This window comes from Micropterus salmoides, unplaced genomic scaffold (genome assembly GCF_014851395.1).
Source record: "Micropterus salmoides isolate LMB-PRFRI ecotype aquatic unplaced genomic scaffold, ASM1485139v1 Ms_hic_scaffold_6, whole genome shotgun sequence".
In the NCBI taxonomy this organism is placed as follows: Eukaryota; Metazoa; Chordata; class Actinopteri; order Centrarchiformes; family Centrarchidae; genus Micropterus; species Micropterus salmoides.
In genome coordinates, this window is record NW_024044348.1 from 34247139 (window position 1) to 34267500 (window position 20362).

The window sequence follows — 20362 nt, forward strand, 5'->3', positions numbered from 1 at the left end:
GAAACGCTGATGTGTTTCAGTAGCACACGGCAGATATTTATATGTATGCATGTGTGACCAGAGGTGTGTAAAAGTGAGTCAATTATGAACTAAATTATTATATCAGCCTTGGCTTTACTTGCCGGCGAAAACTCTCTTCACTCATCTCTGCAGCTTGTTGACCCCCACCCCCCGCTGTGACTGCCGTCTCTTGTGTAATCGCAGGAAAACAGAGGAACAGGGAGGGATGGAAGGAGACTTGGAAGGGGGGTGGAGAAAACAGGGAAAAGTAATTAAAACAGAGTGCCGAAGAAAGAGGAGTGTGTTGGCGTGTGACCGGTAGATGCAGCTGCATTGAACTGAAGAACGTGGCGGGATTAACAGGGGTCTAATGTGCTGAGGATGCTGGGAAATGGCAGAATCTTGTGTGTTTTTGTATGCATGCGCGAGTGTGTGTATGTGTGTGCGCGCGCATCCATGGCCGTGCATTTCATGTGCCTTTGGGTGAAAAGTATTTTGTATTTTATTCAAGTGTGTGTGGATGTGAGTACTTGGTTGTGGATTTCAGAATAGAGGAAGAGAAACAGTACAGAGAATTTGGCAAGATGAAAGGAAATGATTGGCCTTTTTCATGAGCTGAAGACGAGAATAAGATGGAGTGATACAGGTAAACTGCAGAGGACCAGATTTTTACTGACAAGGCTAAAACTCATGCTGTCTGTCACAGAGTGTGTGTGTTCATATTGTCACTACACACTCTGTTCCGACAGGATTTAAAAGATCCACTCCAGCAAACAATTAAGCCTTATCAATCAATTGGCACTTGGCACAGTGTACACAATTACAAGATACACTGAATGGGATTCTGACCCTCCTACAAAGAGAAGAACACATATGAGATTGAATGGTGAATAAATTAGGATGAATAACGACACAAAAAACCCCAAAAGATATGACTTTTTATTTTTACTGAGGCAAAGCACCACTCCAACTGTCACCTACATACGGATTCCACATCTCTATTTTCCTTTATGGCAGACAAACAAAGGCTTGTGATCGAAACAATAAGAACTCCAAAATCTCAGACCTCTGCCAAGGCTGAACAATCCTCCCAATTTGTTATTTCGGTAATAGAACATGTTAAGATTTTTTTTGTTTGCATCAAGGTCCAAATCTGCATCAAATCACACGGCTAGAAAATCTTCAGATTTTTTCTTTCTAATTCAAGTAAGTACCGTGGTTCATGACAAAAAAGTGAAACACTATTAAACAAGACTAAGGGCGGGCTCACACCTAAAGGTCCGGTTCCTGAACCAAACTAGCTCAAGGATAATCCATTGTTTCAATTTTCCAACTGGCAAGGCTTGCGTTCACAAAGGCAAAAACTCAAAATGTGTAAACACAAGCCACATGGTGGACATGCCATTTGATTATTGGTAACATAGTCAGCTGGGGAAAGATAACAAACCTCTCTGAATTTCTACCTGGATATCAGGTTCATACGGTGGTACACATATCACATATCAGCAGACTTCAGAGGCTCACGCATATGAATGTCTTGTAGCAGGTAGCCTATTAAATAATTTAATAATGTAGGCATTTTGAGGAGGAAACTCTGCATCAGATTGTCTTATCTCAGATCATAACACGACTTGTTTATTATTACTAGCCTATTATAATCCATTACGTTTTTGTGTTAATAGTATTTTTCCTAGCTCTTTCATATTTGGATTGTCATTTTTCAATTCTACATACTTATACTGAAAATCAAGATCAAGCGAGCCTTCTGCTCTACAGGAGGTTTCGGTCCTCCCTGAGCTTGCCTTACTGTTTGAGACGTGTATTGTCCAAGTCAAACTCCCCACCTTCTGTTATTGACAGTTGCAGTAGTACTCTGCCTTTCTTTTTATTTCCTCATAATGTTTATTGTATGTACGGAACACAAAGGCAATTTGGCAAACAGTAAAAACCTACTTGGTAATAAAAGGTATTCTGACAAATATTACATATTATAGCTAACAACAATAATACATAAAATATTACAATAATAAAAAATGAGTACTATTTTAATAAATAACATAAATAGCTTCCCCGTGATTAGTTCCAATCATGTTCACTCCAGAACTGAACTACTCCAGAGATCACTTGACAGCGAGACCAGAGTACGGTTGTTTGGTCCCCACCGGAGTTCGAGTCCGGCGTTCACACCAGCCCAAACGAATTGCACCAAGGGTTAAACACACCACACCAAACAAGGTTGGAGTGAACTAAGGGTGTACAGCCATGCTGGTGCCTCCTCTGAGGAACATGAATGTTTGTACAGAATTTCATGGCAAACAATCACATAGTTGTTAAAAGATTTCAGCTTGGACCAGCCTACTGACACACCGACATTGAAATGATTAGATGCTAGCCATGTTTTTAGCCATGCTAGCAGCATGGCTAAAAACGAAAGCTTTATCCCTCAGGCTATGGGTATAGCTTTCAGCAAAGGTTTTTGAAAAATCCTTCTAATACAGACAGGCAACAAATAAGGGTGAAAACATGTCCTGGCTGAGTTTGGAATTTCTTTTATAATTCCAAAATATGAAATCATGTTTTCCTTTTTTTCCATCCTCTCACCTGATCAACATTCCTATCACCTATCACCCAACCTACTGGCTTTTGGCCAAGGCAGTTTTAATGCTCTGTTTTACTCCTGCTTGGTATCTCTCTACCCTCACACACTTTCTTCTTACCTCTTCCCCTTCCTTACTCCTATTCACCCTCTCTGTGATTAGATAGACTACTGTTCGGCTTGTGCCTCGACCTACTGAATTTCAAATAGGCCCCTTCGACAAAACCCAGAGCCACAGTCTCCCCTCTCTGCTCTCCCAGCATATTAACTAGTCCTGCAGCAGTGCCAACAATCCTGCAGCCCCAAGCCCACCAAAGCTGTGTAGATCCGTCAGTTACATTAAGGAAATGAACAGTGTGACATATGGGTTGTCACTCTCTGCTCAGGTAAATATGTTTTTTGGTTGTACTTAACAGAGGCACAACCTTCCAATCAGCGGACATCCGGGCTTTAATTTATATATGGGACAAACACAATGTACTTATTGTGGACCACACTGTGGGTTAATGGCTAACAGTGGCTAAGACCAGGTGACTGTAAATCTAAACATACACTAACACCCATCTGTTAAATGGATCAAAACAGTCTAAATTTACCTCAGACATCAGGTGTTGGTCCACACATAGCCCAACTTAACACCCTTTCAGTTTATTTCCATCCATTCCACCAGTCAGTCCATTCATCACACACAGATACTCATACACACCCAATCAGGCCTAGCCTATATCCCGCTGTTTCAATGCTTTCAGTGTATGTGTGTGCACACTGTCAGTGCGCGTGCCCAATTTCAATATTTTCACCCTAAATGGCCTCTTTATAGTTAAAGTAAAGTAGGCTAGCTGTGAAAGAAGGTCAATCCCCATAAACCCCCATGTTAAAGTACCCAACATTACAGCAGAAAAAAAGGTTAAGGTCTCTATAGCTAATTTCCCCGTTCACGACAACTGCGTGTGGGATGATTTTTTATACAACTCACCAGTTTAAATTATATTAAGGCTTAAAGTTATGTATAATTGACACTTTGCTAAGCCAAGCGCCCCTTAGTTACTGTTGCTGTCTGACAAACTGTCGGACCTGTCGGACTTTTTGCATGGCGCTGCAACGGTCTATTACTGCACTTCTTGGAGAAAAATATTCTCAAATATTTGGAATAATTACAAAAGCGATCTCAGAAAGGGGACAGAAAAGTTTGCATTATACATTTGAAGCTTGTGTTCAGGCTGTGAAACTGATGTGAAACAAATAAAGACAGAAGCTAAAGCCTAATGTATCACAGAGTAAAAGTGAACCACCTGATACAAACAACAATGTTATTAAGGATCAAGACTCTTCCTGTAAAGCTTGGTAGATTTCTCTTCACTATTACGATCAATTAAAAAAGCTATATAGGGCTACTATAACGTTACATTCAGTGGGAAGTTAGGTAGGGTTAGCAAACTAACATTACATTAGGAACAATCCACAGCCTACATTTTTCTGGACTTGTTTTAAGTCTTGGAAAGGGAATAAATCTTATTTCTCCCTTCAACCTCTCAGGGTAGCGACTGTAACTGTAAGTGCCCCAGGAACAGCGTTTGACCATATCTTGGAAAAATACAGCAAAAAAAAGCTGCTGTGGCCCTACTTAACTAGATCAGTGACAACCATCACTGACAGTTCACTACATGATATTTTTTAGAATCTACATACATAGTTTAAATCCCACACACCTCCAAACACCTTAAAAAATAAACACACCTGTTTGAATTTTATATATATAGAATATAGAAACATTTGCAAATACGGTACACATTTTATACCTTGTGCTAAAGTGAATAGTCGGTTTATCGAGTATGAGTAGAAGATCAAAGAAATTTAGCAGTACATGTTTTGATAAACCATTAGGCATTAAGCTCATGTAATATCTAATATTCGCTGGTTCCTTAGATTAAATTTTTTTTTTGCTTTCCTGCATTTATTTTACAAATGACCTTTCAGGGCTTTTGACTGTTTGACCAGAAAAATGTGCGGTACTGTAACTTGTTACGGCATTCGTAAAATCAAAGTATTTGCCCTTAAAGACTACATACCAGTCAATATGAAAATAATTGTTGCCGTCATATTTTTGCAGTATTAGAAACTTTACATAAGATTCCTGCAATGCTGATATAGCAATGTGAGATATAATTACAAAAGAGAGCAATATGAGGAGCAGTCACAAAAATTATGTCTTAATCTGTACAAAATGTTTACCAGTTTACCACAGTGTTAATGCTTCCTACTGCATGGGTACAGAGGAGTGACATGCAGTAAAGCTGGGACAGGAAAACAAGTCGCAAAAAGGTTTATTACCTTGCTGATCCAGGTCTCAAATGAAGGCCCTTCAGTGGTCAGCAACAAATCTGGAGGACAGAGAGACAGAAGGGAGGGTCACTAAGTGACTCCATAATCAAACATAGCGCAGGGACTACTGGTCTACAATGAAATAAATGCTATAGATTAGTGGGAATGACAGCAATGAAAATGTACACTGAGCTGTGAAACTTTGTACTTTTATGGACTTCATGATCATAAAAAAACAGATTACAGATTCATAACAAGTCAGTAATTGCTTGGATTACTAATGTTGTTTAAAGAATAATAGTATTTATAAAGAAGTAATCTTTAACACAAATTATATCTGATGTTGATAAGAGCTTCTATATTCTTTACTACAGACAGCAAAAAAAATGTTTTTGGTTTAACAGAGGCCTATCTATTATGTATAAGGGCTACTTGTTAATGTTAGGACTGTGTAAATTTACAGCTTACTGGTGAAAGAAATCTTCCGACTATCCTCTTTAATGTTGGCACAAACAGGCAGCGACTGTTTAACCAATACCATAGGTGGGATTCCTAAAGCCATAAACATGATTTGGCTTCTTAACGCAGCAGCAGAAAACCGGTGAAGAGAAGGAAAAAGGATAGTGGGGGGGGGATCTCCCACTGAAAGTACCCCCTGGTAATGCCTGTAGCTCGCTCTATTGGAATCCTAAAACCTGGGCTTGTACTCATATTCCTTGCTCTAGAAGCTTAGGCTGCATGCAGCACTTCCAATGCGGTTTCTGTGAGGGGACGTTTACTTTCATCGCTGCATTCTCTGGTCTGCGGTTCTGCCCCAGTAATTGGACATGAAATAAATATTGTCATTGATCTGCCTTAGGGCCCTGCTATTCTCCATGTGCTGCCGTGCTTTGCATGGGAAAATATAAATGATAATGGAATAGGAGAAGACTGAAAGGAAAACGGGGAGGACGAGATGCGTGTAATGATAGAGGCTACTGTGGAAATCCTGTATCGTGTATATGCAGTACATGATATACATGGCATGTACTGCAGTGGCCACTGCAACCAGTAGCAAGTGTAAAATACCGCAGCATGACTCCTCACTAAAGTGAAAAAAATAATATATAATACATTAAAAAAAAAACATTTGACTGAACTACTCTCTCTTTCATTGGCTACATGTCAAACACTATATTGACTGAAAAGCGTTCTTCTTTGAGCATACCAATCTGAACACCCCCCCCTTTTTACTCTTACTGATATGCTCAAAAATTTTATCCCAGGATTCCACTGCAGTCATCCCCAGAACAGAGGAAAAAGAAATCAGCAGAGTGAAAAAGCTTTCTCAAGTAGAGCTCTACTCTTCAGGAACATCCTGCCACCATATGTACGGGAGGGACTGTAAGTTATCATTTTTGAATTTAGGTTTTAAATAACATGCTTTCCATGCTCGCCCATGGTAAGTCCTCATGACAAACAGCACTGTGTGGATTTTGCAATAGTGAACTATAGTGAACTCATTAGAAAACATTGTGGGTTTTTGTGTAAACCCAACTACAGCCGTTTGTGTAAAAGAAGGTTGTAATTTTCTTAACTGCTAACAACTCCAATATATTACAGACTGCATGCGAAGTTGAGCCACTTTTAAAGGTGCTTAAGGGAGTTCAACAGTTCAACTTCAACTTTTAAATTTTAAAACTTTGTGGACTTGCAGACATGTTGCCCACACAGACTCAAAACATTTTACAAATGCAAATAAGATAACAATTGCATGCATACATTATGCATATCTGTGCGCATGTACACACACAGACACACACTCTACAGGATATACTCAGTAACCCGGGCGAGCACATACACGATGTGCAAATTACTGTGTGTTTGCAGTCACACCGGGTGGTGTGTTGATGAGCTTGGTTAATCAGCCAATCAGGCCTCTTAGACAGAATCCAGCCGTGATTGGCTGATTAGGTGCGATGGCGGTGTGTCAGTGAGAGAGGCATGGGGTAGACAGAGGGGCACAGAGATGCATGAAGAGATCTTCAGCTCGTAAACACTTAACATTCTCGCTGTGGGGGCACTTCCTCTCTTTGCTCCTCATCTAACCACTAGCTTTTTTTTAAACCCAAGCCCACAACTGTCAAACTCTTCTCCACTCATTTCTTTCCTTCTTTCACTAAATGCCAGTCCAACTTGAAACTGAACTGTAGTTCCCTTTGCAGGTTTGATTCTCGCCACAGCCAAGGCAGTGAACTAAGGGTGTAAACAGAAGACTTGAAAGTGGAAAGCGCTCTTGAGCAGGACACAACTTTTCTCCTTGGACACTGCACCACAAATGACCCTGTTTTCTGATCTGTCCTGAGAAGGAATGCACTCTTAGCTGTGTGTCAAGAGGAATATGCCAATTCCCTTTGGTAAACTGAGCAATAAGGTACTTTTAATGTGATCCTTCTGACATTATCCTCTTCAGGATAATGTCCTTCTCTGCTCCCCCCTCACTTAGCATAGTCCCTGCTAGAAAGTACTCTACACAGTCTCATAAACAGCTGCTTGGTGGCAATATCAACCTAACTGCTGCCACCACCACTCACTTTAACACAATTTTACTGTTCCAGGGACTTTTACTGGGCCGCCAAGGGCCTTTTAGGGATTCACTGAAGTTAAAAGAGATATTATAAAGAGGAAAAGAACAGAGCAGAAATGAATCAAACAGAACATAAACAGAGTGGTTCCTAAGTGGATTTTAAGTGAAAGTCCTTTGTGTAATTAAGAAGTCAGTTTGTATTGCCCCGTTGTCCCCCAGTTTCATTTTTGCCACTTTTTTTGTTCTAACTTCACACTATTACGCTCTTATATCTTTATTATTCTTTCTGGTTCTTTTGGAAATCATCAACAAAATACATAAGCATATACAAATCCACAACAATGTTTATACTTTTCTTCATGTGGGCTACTAGGGAGTACTACTGCATATGTGTACAATGTTGTATAAAGCTTTTGTGGCTCGAAAGGGAGGTGCATGAAGTTTGATAAATTCGCTTCAAGTGATGTCACATGACACGCATCACTGCAGCTGCATGACAGACATTTCTAGAGCTTACTTGCCTATGACATTTTGTGACCACTACAATTTATTGAGAAGGAGCTCCAACTGCGCGTCAAACCCAGGTCACCCCTTCCCCCAAGCACAGAATCTGCTCCTACTTCATCCACACTTATTCCTTACCACTGAAACAAAGGACTTTTGTTGAAGAGGTGATTGTGAGGTCACACCGCTGACATCAAACAGGCACTGTGGCTGTCCCAGTATCATGACGAGTAATCCTGTTAGACCTGTATGAATGGAAGTGACCAACACGACCATCAAAGTCTGCTAATCCCTTCAAGCCAAGGCTCAGTAGAAAATGATGAGCAGGAGTAATGTTGTGAGGTGCGTAGGGTGGGCTTAAAACATAAGCCTCATGGACTTTATTATTCTTTCCAAAATATTCCTTTGATGTGATTTCACTTGCGTGATTTTGGGACTATGTCTACGCTGGCTTTAGTCAGAAATTTAGCAACCAGACTCTTGGCAGTTATAAAATGTCTGAAATAGTAGGCTAGTTTTAGCTTTACTTCTTTGGCCGCTTCAGGTTTAATTTCAAATTGTAATAATTTGTTTTTACAGTAAAGCTTTTGAACTACTGCTTTGATTGTTGGAATCTTTTAATGTTTTTTTGTTATTGTGATGGTTAGAGGTAAGGGGTTTTTAAAAAAAAATTTTTATAACGTTGCTGATATTGTCATCAGATTTTATCCCAAAGAGTCACATATTAATCTAAAAGCATATTTAACAATGTGTGTGAGCCTGGAAATACTCCACTGCTATAGGACTTAATCTCCAAGCTTGTCACACATTGAGTTTTATCACCTTTACAAAAAGTACACTACAGACATCAAAACCTAAAACGCTGCAGTGACACCGCCGATCTGGCCCTCTGCACACTGAGAGCATACACGCATTCAAAGCATACGCTAATAGAGCTGTCATACTCCAACACTCGGGAAAGATGCATACATAATTGAGGTATATAAATGTGTTTGTGTGTAGGAGGATGAGATTGCATAACAGCAACGGGGTTTCAGAACTCTAAGTGGTATGTCATGTCGCCGAATAATTAAAGACATGCTAACCGTGAAGGTTGGAGCAATGGCTACGCAGGCATCAAAAAACACACGGCAGAGGGAGAGAGAAAGAGAGAGACTGACACCAGGTGCTAAGGCCATCCACTTTTCAAGGTGCATCTGAATACAAAAAGCAAGCTTACAAAACAAATCACTACAAGGCAGAAGCATGCTAATCCTATAATTGCATGAGAGGAAATCTATAATCATTTGATTATTTCTTCAGAGTTCCTCCATTCTCAAATACTCTCGGATTTTTCTGTCTCTTCGCTACAAATGACACTTCAGACGGCACACTGTCACACCCACATGGACGAGTACATGATGAGCAGGCTGCATAAACACACGTACACCCGCCCCCACACTGCATGGCTGATTTAGGCACATTATTTAAATATCTGTGTGTGTGTGCGCATCTGCGTGTGAATTTCTTTGTCATCAGGGTTGTGATCCAGCCAATCATCTACAATCAGCCAGTCCTTTCACACTAACAGAATAATTGCGTGTGTCTGTTGTTAATAACAGGGTGCTAAAAACAATAACTGCCACAGCTCAAGTATGTTAAAACAAACAGCACAACAAGGTAAACTGTGGCAGAGAGCAGCATGCTGCAGAACTGGGGAGGTACTGTCTGTCTTCTTGCTGTTTCTGCTGGGACAAATAGCAGCATGCTGCACAAAGGTTTGATTCGCTCTATGCTGTTTCAATCAGGACACAGGTGAGCTTGATATGAACTGGTAAAGGGCAGGTGTTTGCTGTCTTTTGGACGCATGTTGGCACCAAAACATGCAATATGCCTCATGTGGGTTAAAACATCTGCAACCACGTGGGCGTTAGCGTGCTGGGGTTTTTTTCAGTTTGAGACAGAGACAGTGTTTCTTTCTCTTATAATTATTGTTCATTTATACATTTACATCGGTAGCCTGTTGTACAAGCTTAACCTATACCATATTGCCAAAAGTTTTAGGACACCCCTCTGAATCATTGAATTCAGGTGTTCCAATTACTTCCATGTCCAGAGGTGTAGAAAGAAATGGGTCACTCCCAGGAGCTGCAACAAGTCCATTCGTTATATTTCCTCACAACTAAATATTCCACAGTCAACTATAGTGGTGTTATAACAAAGTGGAAGTGGTAGACCACATAAAATCACAGGGTGGGGTCAGCGCATGCTGAGGCGCACAGTACGCAGAATTCACCAACTTTCTATAGAGTCAATAGCTACAGACCTCCAAACTTTGTGTGACCTTCGGATTAGCCCAAGAACAGTGCGTACAGAGCTGAGAATGGGTTTCCATGGCCGAGCAGCTGCATCCAAGCCTTACATCACCAGGTGAAATGCAAAGCGCCGGATGCAGTGGTGTAAAGCAAGCTGCCACTGGACACTAGAGCAGTGGAGACGTGTTCTCTGGAGTGACGATTCAAGCTTCTCTGTCTGGCTATCCGATGGACAAGTCTGGGTTTGGCGGTTGCCAGGAGAACGGTACTTGCCTGACTGCATTGTGCCAAGTGTAAACTTTGGTAGAGGGGGGGGGATTATGTTATGGGGCATAGCCCTTTAAAGAGAGAGTCGCGTCATCTCCGTTCACTCAAATGGTTTTTCACAGCAATGGCGGATCATGGAGCGTCTGAATAGTTCCCGGAAGTAAGCATCAAACGCTAGCAGCGCAGCGGAGCTACAATAGAAAAATGCAATCTGGGATGCACGTTTGAATGGTAAGACGTGTAAAAAATGAGATTATATATTATTAGCACAACTGAATCAAGTTAACATGTGCATTAAAGCATGTTAATGGATTTCCCCCACGAAATTAGAAGATTTAGGGACTGTATCGGTTAACAAATTAGCAAACAAATTATGATACTGGCAATGGATAAAGTTAGAAGCACACAATATAAACAGAGCCAGCCTATTAATTTATTTTAAAATCTGAATTTTGGGGGGGAGGGTCGGTATTTAATTGTATTTAAATACATTAGTGGTGCACGTATGAATAAAAGATTTCAAAATGTTATTTTTGGGGGGGGTTACCCCTAACACTAAAAGTGGTATACCAGCACATTATAAAAACAATCTCCATAGTAAACATTAATTATATTACAGCAGTAGACTCTGCGAGGTGGAGGAGCAGTGATGCTAAAGAGTACTGAGTGGACCATGGTGACAGAAAACAACACGACTGTAAATGCCTATTATAATATACCATTTATAAGAAATCATTCCTAAAAAATTTTTTTACCCCCTTCTTTCAGTGTCTGCATCCCTTCTTAGCTTATGAGCTATTTTCCACACAACAATTCAGGTTTATCTAGACACATTAATACATCATAGGGGCTGAATGAACCATTGGTGAACACTCAATTCTTACTGGATATGTTTACTCTAATTACATAATTCAAAGTTCCTGTGTGTGAGAACTGTTTAAAAAAATAAAAACATTCACTAACTAACAAACTATCTAGTAACTGATGCCTACATCAGCAGCAAAAGCTGTTTGTTGTTAGCTTCTGTAGTTATTGTAAGGTTGCTCCTGTTGACCTGAGTCAATCATTTTTTCCTCCTCTTCATGTCAGCTGGGAAACCATACATTTATACTCCTCTGACCAAACTGCAGCAGCATCTCCACTATCGCTGTAGACTATTGTAAGATAGTACAGGCACAAACCACTTAACATGCTGTTTTCTGAGTTTATTGGAGATTTATTAAATTAATACATGACAATCATTGATAGTCACCTGTCTGTTATATCTGAAGTCATAAAGATCAATTAACCCTGGTACCACTAAAAGGAATGTTCGAAAGGTAAATCTGATCTGAACTTTACACGTTTTCAAGAGGAACACGTGATTGTAGCTGTTATTGACAAAAATATATGTCCTCCTTTTTAAAAAACAATAATGTAACTACATACACGTGTCAGTGTGCTGTACAAATATTGTCAATCAACGCATTTATTGTATAAATGGCTAAAAATCGGCTAAAATTTGCCGTTTTGTCGTTTCTCTCGCTCATTTTCAATTGGCTGCCTAGGACTTCCGGGAACTATCTGCGGTCTCCATGAACCACGTGACGGTCGAGCATTTTGGACCTCTGCTGACGCAAGTTTCTCTTTATAGGGCTCTGGTTGTGTTTCAGGGGTTGGGCTTGGTCCCTTAGTTCCAGTGAAAGTCAGCACTGCACTACATGTGAGTATGGTCATAAACCACACTTATCTGCCACAGTCAATGCACTCACAGGTAGTTGTTCATGTTACAAACAACCAATCGCTGCCATTAGCGAGTGAAAGTAGCACAAAATCACACTAATTCTCATCTAATGCAAGTAATGGTGACAGTACGGCATAATACTGGGTGCATATCATCAAGTGATGTTGTCTATCACAGTCTACGTCCTCTCTACCAGCATCATCTTGAATTCTCTTTTCAGATGCATAGGGATAAATAAAAATTTTCTGAGGGATTGTAATGTAAAACAAACCATCAGACCAACATTTTGCTGCAACCCATTTCATAAGATTGTTGGGAGATAATTTCGATGACGATAGAGGGGGAGAGCATGGATGAAATAAAGGGGAAATTAAACTTGAAGGGTGCTCTCCATCAGTCTCAAGTCATCTCACCTCATGAGACTGGAGTCAGTTCTATGGTCTCTGTATCCATTCAAGAAGAAAATGAGAATTCCTGAAGAAAGGTTTATTGCACTTTTTAACAAAACTTTTTTGAAGCAGAGTGATTGGGATCTTCAAACTGGAATGTAAGATGGACTTGCAATAGATCAGTCTCATACAACTGGCACTTCCTAATTAAAAAAGTGAAATAAAGTGAGTTAATCCAAGTTGATCCTCAGGTTTATACTGTTTTTCTGGAGAGGATAGGAGAGGAGAGAAGAGAAGCAGAGCGTGGGGAGATGAGCGGTCCTTGAGTTATTCATAGCCTCTCCATCAGATTTGTTAAGGGGATTGGAAGCAATTTAAAGGCCTCCGCTGACTGTTTGACTCAAGCAGCATTATGTCTCTCTATTCCATTATGTTGAGCCGCTGTGTGGGGATAAAGACCAGGCTTCCTATTAGACCCTGTATAAACAGATAGGGCGATGCTAGGCGGGTGCTAAGTCTCGGCAGAGAAGGAGAACTCTGACATTGAGGAGAATAGACAGCAGCAGGCGGGAGCCTATACCATCTCCTTGCTTTGTCTCCCTATCACCTTCCCTCTATCTGTTTCTCTCTGCACACACATAGCTCCTTATCTGCTATACTCTGTAGCCCAGAACAATAGCATCATTGCTGTGGATCAAGAGGTGTTATGACTCTGAAGAACAGTGAACTGAGAATAGTCACAGGTCTGTAACTCAAACAAATGAATGGGCACATTAAAGGCACAATTTGTGATCCAAATGTAAACAAATGGGGCAGCCACACCACCAAAATTCTAAATCGCTGGAGTGGAACCTTTCAGATACACTAATACTAGGCATCCAAGATGGCAGCTTGTTCGTACCTGTGTCTCTCGTGTCTGTCGACTTTTAAAAGTGTGAATGACATATTGAGTGACTGACAACTTCACAAGCCACCCTGGTTGTGTGGGTATTTTTAGATTGTTATACTGTTCTCCCAAACGTGATTTTATCGCTTTTATGCCGGCTTGTCCGCTGTTGAAATCCGAATAGTTGGAGTTTTCCTGTAGCTGCGGGTGAATCCTTGGTTGGCTTGTGAGTGGATAATTTTGGACGGTTTGCTTGGCGGGAGGTTGCCTGGGGGCATCTACTTCTCCAGATGACTGTTTTCGCCCATCGCAGGTCTCCAGTAGAGTGGTCATTCATCAGGGCCGATTCACCGGCTTCCCCGTGGGAGGGTGTCCCGTCTCTGTGCTAGTTTGCACAACCCCGGAGAACTCTTCCTGTTTACACTGTGACGTCATTCATCGCCCCGGCTGGATCTGAGAGGGAGAATCTGGCTTGGATTGATTCCATCAATAAATTGGAGTAATATTTTAAGTATATTTTTCCTTGGTTCTGCTAGCAGCAAAGACTCAACATGGTGCTTTTATCATTAGTCCTCATTTTATCTTTGACTATTACCAGAGAGGTGATCCACAGAAATGGTGAACATGATGAGCTTTACCCACATTCCCAGAAATATCTGGGCACCATAAGGGATTTTGGCCCTATGGACATCAAAATCAGCTTGAATCCATAGACTACTGGTGACTACAGAACTTTATATTTATCTGATCTTGTCAAGTTACTTGGTTTCAATCTTTTTCTTTTTATCTTCCTTCTAGACCAGAGTACTGTTTTTATAGAAAAGTACAACTGTCAAGATACAATACTAAAAGAAAATGTATAGTTGCTCTCCTTCTTATACTCTCTGGTAGTGTTCATCCTAACCCTGGTCCAGTGCTTAATAATTTTAATACTCCTGACGAATTCAAAACTAGAGCTGGACTAGGTTTTATTCATATTAATGCCGAAGTCTACTCCCCAAACCCGATTTTATACAAACTTGGGCCCACTCAACAGATACTGATAATTTTATAATCTCAGAAACATGGCTTAGTACATCTATTTTAGATAAGGATATAGCAATCAAAGGTTACAATGTCTACCGTTGTGACCGCCCCAGGAAGGGTGGTGGTACTGCCATTTATAAAAATAAAAAAAAATCGCTTTGCTTGTAACATTGTGTATTCAGTATCCATTAGTAAGCAGCTAGATCTTTTAGCCTTGAAGATAGAGCTCGCATTGGGGCAAACAATGCGGTCATAGGTTGCTATAGACCACCCTCAGCAAGTACTGAGTCTCTTTGCTCTTTAAATCATCATCTATCGAACACTGAGTTTGGAGAGGTACTTTTAGCCGGGGATTTTAACTTGGAATCGCTGTCCTTCATTTCAGATAGTTTTAAATCTGTCTGTGACTCTTTTAATCTTACCCAGTTGATTGATAGTACAACTCGCCCAAACCCCAAATGCCCTGAAAAGTCCTCTTTACTTGATTTGTTTTTAACTAATGCTCCACACAAGTTCTCAGATATAGGTGTGTTTGCTAATGACCTGAATGATCATTGCAACAGTTATGAATGCTAAAATCCCGAAACAGAAACCTTGGATTATTTTTAAAAGGGATATGAAGAGTTTCTGTGAACAAGCCTTTTCACAGCACCTGTTTCATTTTGATTGGAACAAAATCTTTCTTATAGATGAAGTAGAATTGGCCTGGAACTACTTTTATGATGGTTTTCTTAGGATCATAGATAAGCATACCCCTATTCGCAAATTCAGAGTTAAAGGCCGGAACAATCCCTGGTTTTCTCCTGAAATTTCCTGCCTTGTCAAGGATGGGGATGCTGCCTGGTCAAGGGCCAGGAAATCAAAGACTCTGACCCATGTTTACCTCCTGACAAACTATTTGATATTTCTCCTCTATCAGTTTCTAAAGTCAATAGAGCTCTTCAGGAATTAGACACAAAAAAATCTGCTGGTCCTGATTAACTTGATCCCTTCTTTCTAATGTTAGCAGCTGACTTAATTGCAGAGCCTCTATCTTATATCTTTAATTTAACATTTATTGAAAATGATACCCCCAAAGCATGGAAGTCAGCCCACATTACACCCCTACTAAAAGGGGGCGCTCCTATTTTAAACAACTATAGGCCTATTTTAGCCAAGCTCCTTGAATGCTCGGTTGGTGAGCAGCTAAGAGAATTTTTAAATTCAAATGATATCTTACCCCCCTTTCAATCTGGTTTTAGGAAACAACACAGCACTATATCTGCAGCATTGAAAGTGATAAATGATATTGTTGGGGCACTGGATAACAAGAAAATATGCGCTGCACTATTGATAGATCTTTCAAAAGCTTTTGATACAGCTGATCACTGCATTCTGGCAAATAGACTGAGCATTGGCCTGTCTAAGCATTCAGTAGATTGGTTTGCAAATTTTCTGTCAGGTAGAACCCAAAGTGTGCAGATGCCTGGCTCTTTCTCTTCCTTTTTGCCCATTTCCAAGGGGGTTCCTCAAGTAATTGGGCCCATATTGTTTTCAATTTATGTAAACAATCTTTGTGATAATCTATCGAATGCTATATATCATTTTTATGCTGATGACACTTATTTACTGTACTGCATCATCTATTGCACAAGCCCTTGATCTTTTGCCGTCTGCTTTCAATATTGTTCAGACCCGTTTAAAACAGCTTAAGTTGGTCTTAAATGCAGAAAAGTGCAAAGTAATGGTATTCAAGAACTCAAGACAACTTCCAGTTACTTAAAAAAGCATCTCAACTTTAGAAGGAAATGAAATTGAGTTAATTAACAGCTATAAATATTTAGGTATAATCATTGATTGTAAACGGTGTTTCAGAACTCATATTAGCAACCTGGTTTCTAAGCTCAAGATAAAGCTTGGCTTTCTCTACAGATCAAAATCATGCTTATCCATTCGCGGTAGGAAATACACGGTGATGGCCACCTTTCTTCCTATATTAGACTATGGTGATCTGATATATATATGAATGCTTCTGCTCAATGCCTACAGAAATTGGATGTTTGCGTTTTTTCACTGGCTGTAATTGTAGGACACATCATTGTACCCTTTACTATAAAGCTAAATGGCCCTCTCTCTATGCAAGAAGGTACACTCATTGGCTGTGTTTTATCTATAAGGCACTTCTTGTACTAGCTCCTACCTATTATAGAGTATTATTGAGTTTTTTAACAAGTGCTCAAGGCCATTATGGATTACGTTTAAAGGACGTCCTACACTTGGTCACCCTTGTCTGAACAGAATTAGGTAAAAAAAAAAACTGACTGCCTTTATTTCTTATAGACAGTTTGTTTCAACTCTGAAGGATATGGAGCAGGTGAACATTGGTTAGTGTTGCTGTCTATAAAGTTGTATTCTGCCTTATTCAACACAGGGGCTTGTGTTATATATGTATGTGTACTTAATGTCTTTTATATGTTGGAAACTTGTCCTTTATGTTGTTTTGTGCTGCGTCTTGGCTAGGTCTCTCTTGCAAAAGAAATTTTAATCTCAATGAGACTCACCTGGTTAAATAACGGTTAAATAAAAAAGTAAAATAAAATAAAATAGTTGAAGTTCTCAACAGAAATGCCAAAATACATGAGCAATAAGCTGAAAGACGTCATATTATGCTTTTTGGCTTTTCCCTCTGAGTTATATATCTTTTTTGTGCATGTAAGGTTTGCAAAGTGAAAAAGCCCAAAGTCCACCTCAAAGGGAGTTCCCATCTCCCACAGAAAACACTGCTCTGAACTGCCTGAAAACAGCTCGTTTTTAGTCCAGGCATTTCCCTTTGATCCCTGTGACGACACAGCAAAATGCACGTCTTAATGCTCGCCAAGCAGCTAGTCCGTCATGCCCTCAAAAACATCGGTGGAAAAACACAGTGACAAGACGTCCACCTGCTGCCTCTCCTCTCCCTTCCAAAACACTAGCTACCCTCCAGGCAGTCAATGGACATAAAGTTGTTATTGTGATGTAGAGCTTAGTTAAAACTTTATGGATGAAAGAGACATTTGTTACAACATATACAGCTGAACCAAAGCCGTGTTTACCGGCTTCTCACGACCCGCCCTACTCTGCTTCTGATTGGCTAGTATTCCTTAACTAGGAACTGTGCATGAGTAACTCCCAACAAAGATCCTGTAGAGGCACGATGTATACCTTATACCAATTGTTCAACACACAGGGTGAAAAGAGGAGTTGCAGCAATTTGCAGTATGACAAAAAAAAAAATATATATATATATATAAACTTTTGCTAGGTTTCCCCCTCCCATCCAGACTAAAACGGGGTCTATTTCATGTAGCTAGCTTATTTAAAAACAAAATAATATTCTTTGTGGTTAATCAACGGTGATAAAATATCCACAAGTCCCACGAGGTGCTGACAACTTGGCAAAACACTGGTGAAGCTGGGGCTCCGTCTCTTCAGCAAGTGTTCCTCTTCTGCCACTACATACACGCTGCACCTACACATGTGCACTGACGAACCAGGGTTAGGATTACAATTTTGAATTTATTCACGCACTGTAAAAACATTTATTGAAAGTTTTTTTCTTTTAGCATGATTATTTACGGCATAAAACATTGACACGAGGATTTAACAAATGAAAACCTCCCACTGGCTTCTCACTGACCCGCCCTACTCTGCTTCTGATTGGCTAGTACTAGGGACTGCGCATGTGCAACTCCCAACACAGATCATGTAGCTAAAACAAAGGGGGGCTTGTTTTACTGTAACTAGGTAAAACTAGGATTCCAATATACTTGTGAGGTCGGCCAGCTTTGAGGGGACCACAATGCTGGATCCCAAAAGTTTAAAGGGCTTTTAAGGGCCAAGACTAGGTTTTAAGGTTCAGGTTAAGTTAATTAGGTTTACTAGTTGTAATGGTTAAGGACAGAGTAAGGAACAACCTGCCTAAGGAGCTGCTGATCCACTTCTACACAGCTATCATCCAGTCTGTCCTCTGCACGTCCATCACTGTCTGGTTTGGATCTGCCACCAAAAACGACTGGAGCAGACTACAACGGACAGTCAGGACTGCAGAAAAGATCATCGGTGCCAACCTGCCCTCCATTCAGGACTTTTCCAGAGTCAGGAAAAGGGCAGGAAATATCACTGCAGTCCATCTCACCCTGGACACAACCTGTTGCAGCTTCTCCCTTCTGGTAGGCGCAACAGAGCACTATACACCAAAACCTACAGACTCAAGAACAGTTTCTTCCCACACGCCATCACTCTGATGAAATGCTGACTTTGACTCACAATGTCAGGAACCATTCCTGTGCAATAACCCAGTAACTCTGCCACCTGTTTACTGGCTACTAGTGTTGTGGTCATGACCGCCCAAACAGAGACCAAGTCAAGTCAAGACCAGAGTTTATCGAGACTGAGACAAGACCAAGACTTTTAGGGGCTGAGACCAAGTCGTGACCAAGAACGAGGGAGAGCGAGACTGAGTCAAGACCAAGACCAGTTCCCCACATTACATAACACACAATAAAATGTGGAACGAGATCATAGGTACTTCTCAAACTGATCTGAACGATCCACATTCCCATTAAAACACACATACAAACACTAAGAGCTGAAATCAACGTAAGCATCTTTATTCAACACTCCTTCTCCATTTTTACCATCGCGAGAAGGGGGGTCATTAATGGTAACAACGCATTTTTAATCAAGGTTATTGGTTACATTTGAAGCAATACGTTGTACATCCAAACAAATTTAGGATGTTAACAAATAGCAAAAGCAATTTATTGAGATTCCAAAGTTATAGTCTTGACTGGTCTTGAAATAAAATCCCAAGTCCTCAATGTCTGAGACAAGACCGAGTACAAATGCGGTACTACAACACTACTGGCTACCACTTGCCAGTTATTCATTCTCTATTTCAGAGCTGTTCATATTGTATATACTGTATACCAAATCCACCTGCACATAATACTTATTTATTCCAGCATTCTTTGCACTCATCACACTGTGCAAATGCATGCTTGTATGTGTACCTGTATATCACATCCACCTCCGACATGTACATACTAATAACAATAATGGTAATAATAATTTTCTCTTGCATCCTTTGCACTCTGCTCATTGCACTACTGCACTATTGTCTCAATCTGTCTGTTTTGTTCATAGTGTGTATGTATGTGTTCTCTATACTGTAGCCTGTGTTTCATTATTATTGTCTTATTGTATAAGCACATCGTGAGCCTTGTACAATCCAGATTCAAATTCCTTGCGTACCTGTTTTGTACGTACGCACCGTTTATAAATGAGACCCCTGGTCTCCACAGTATCCTGTTATTCTCCTCCATACAGAAACCGATTATTACAGAACAATAATGCTGCAACCCCAAATTGGCTAAAAGAGGAGAACTGCGAGGGAGGGAGGGAGGAAAGGGAAGAGAGGGAAAGTTGGTGTGTAGAGTTGTAGCTAATTACTCTGTTCACACCAGTCCCCTGTTACTCTCATGCCTGCCACTACAGTATAAATGTGCAATTACACACACACACACACACACACACACTACACCATACTAACCCCCCCCCCCCCACACACACACACAAACACACACAAACACACACCGTACTAACCCACCCACACTATCCTTGCCATGTGCCCTTTGCCTTCAGCATTGTGGCAACTGCGAGCCTCCTCTGTGTTCACTAAAATGAGCAGTCATTTTATTCTGGCAGCCTGTGCTTGCAAGCTTCCAATTAGCAGCTTATTAAAAGCACTGTTGTGCTTTTATGGTGCTGTC

At 40.5% G+C, this 20362-nt stretch overlaps 1 protein-coding gene across 1 annotated transcript in view; it reads right to left on the minus strand.

The window, feature by feature from the left end:
- itfg1 (integrin alpha FG-GAP repeat containing 1) overlaps nucleotides 1–20362 on the minus strand; it is a 161956-nt gene that overhangs the window by 122498 nt on the left and 19096 nt on the right. Inside the window, exon 7 of the mRNA XM_038701483.1 lies at nucleotides 4928–4977. Within this exon, the coding sequence (XP_038557411.1) occupies nucleotides 4928–4977 (50 nt within the window). The remainder of the gene's footprint in view (nucleotides 1–4927; nucleotides 4978–20362) is intronic.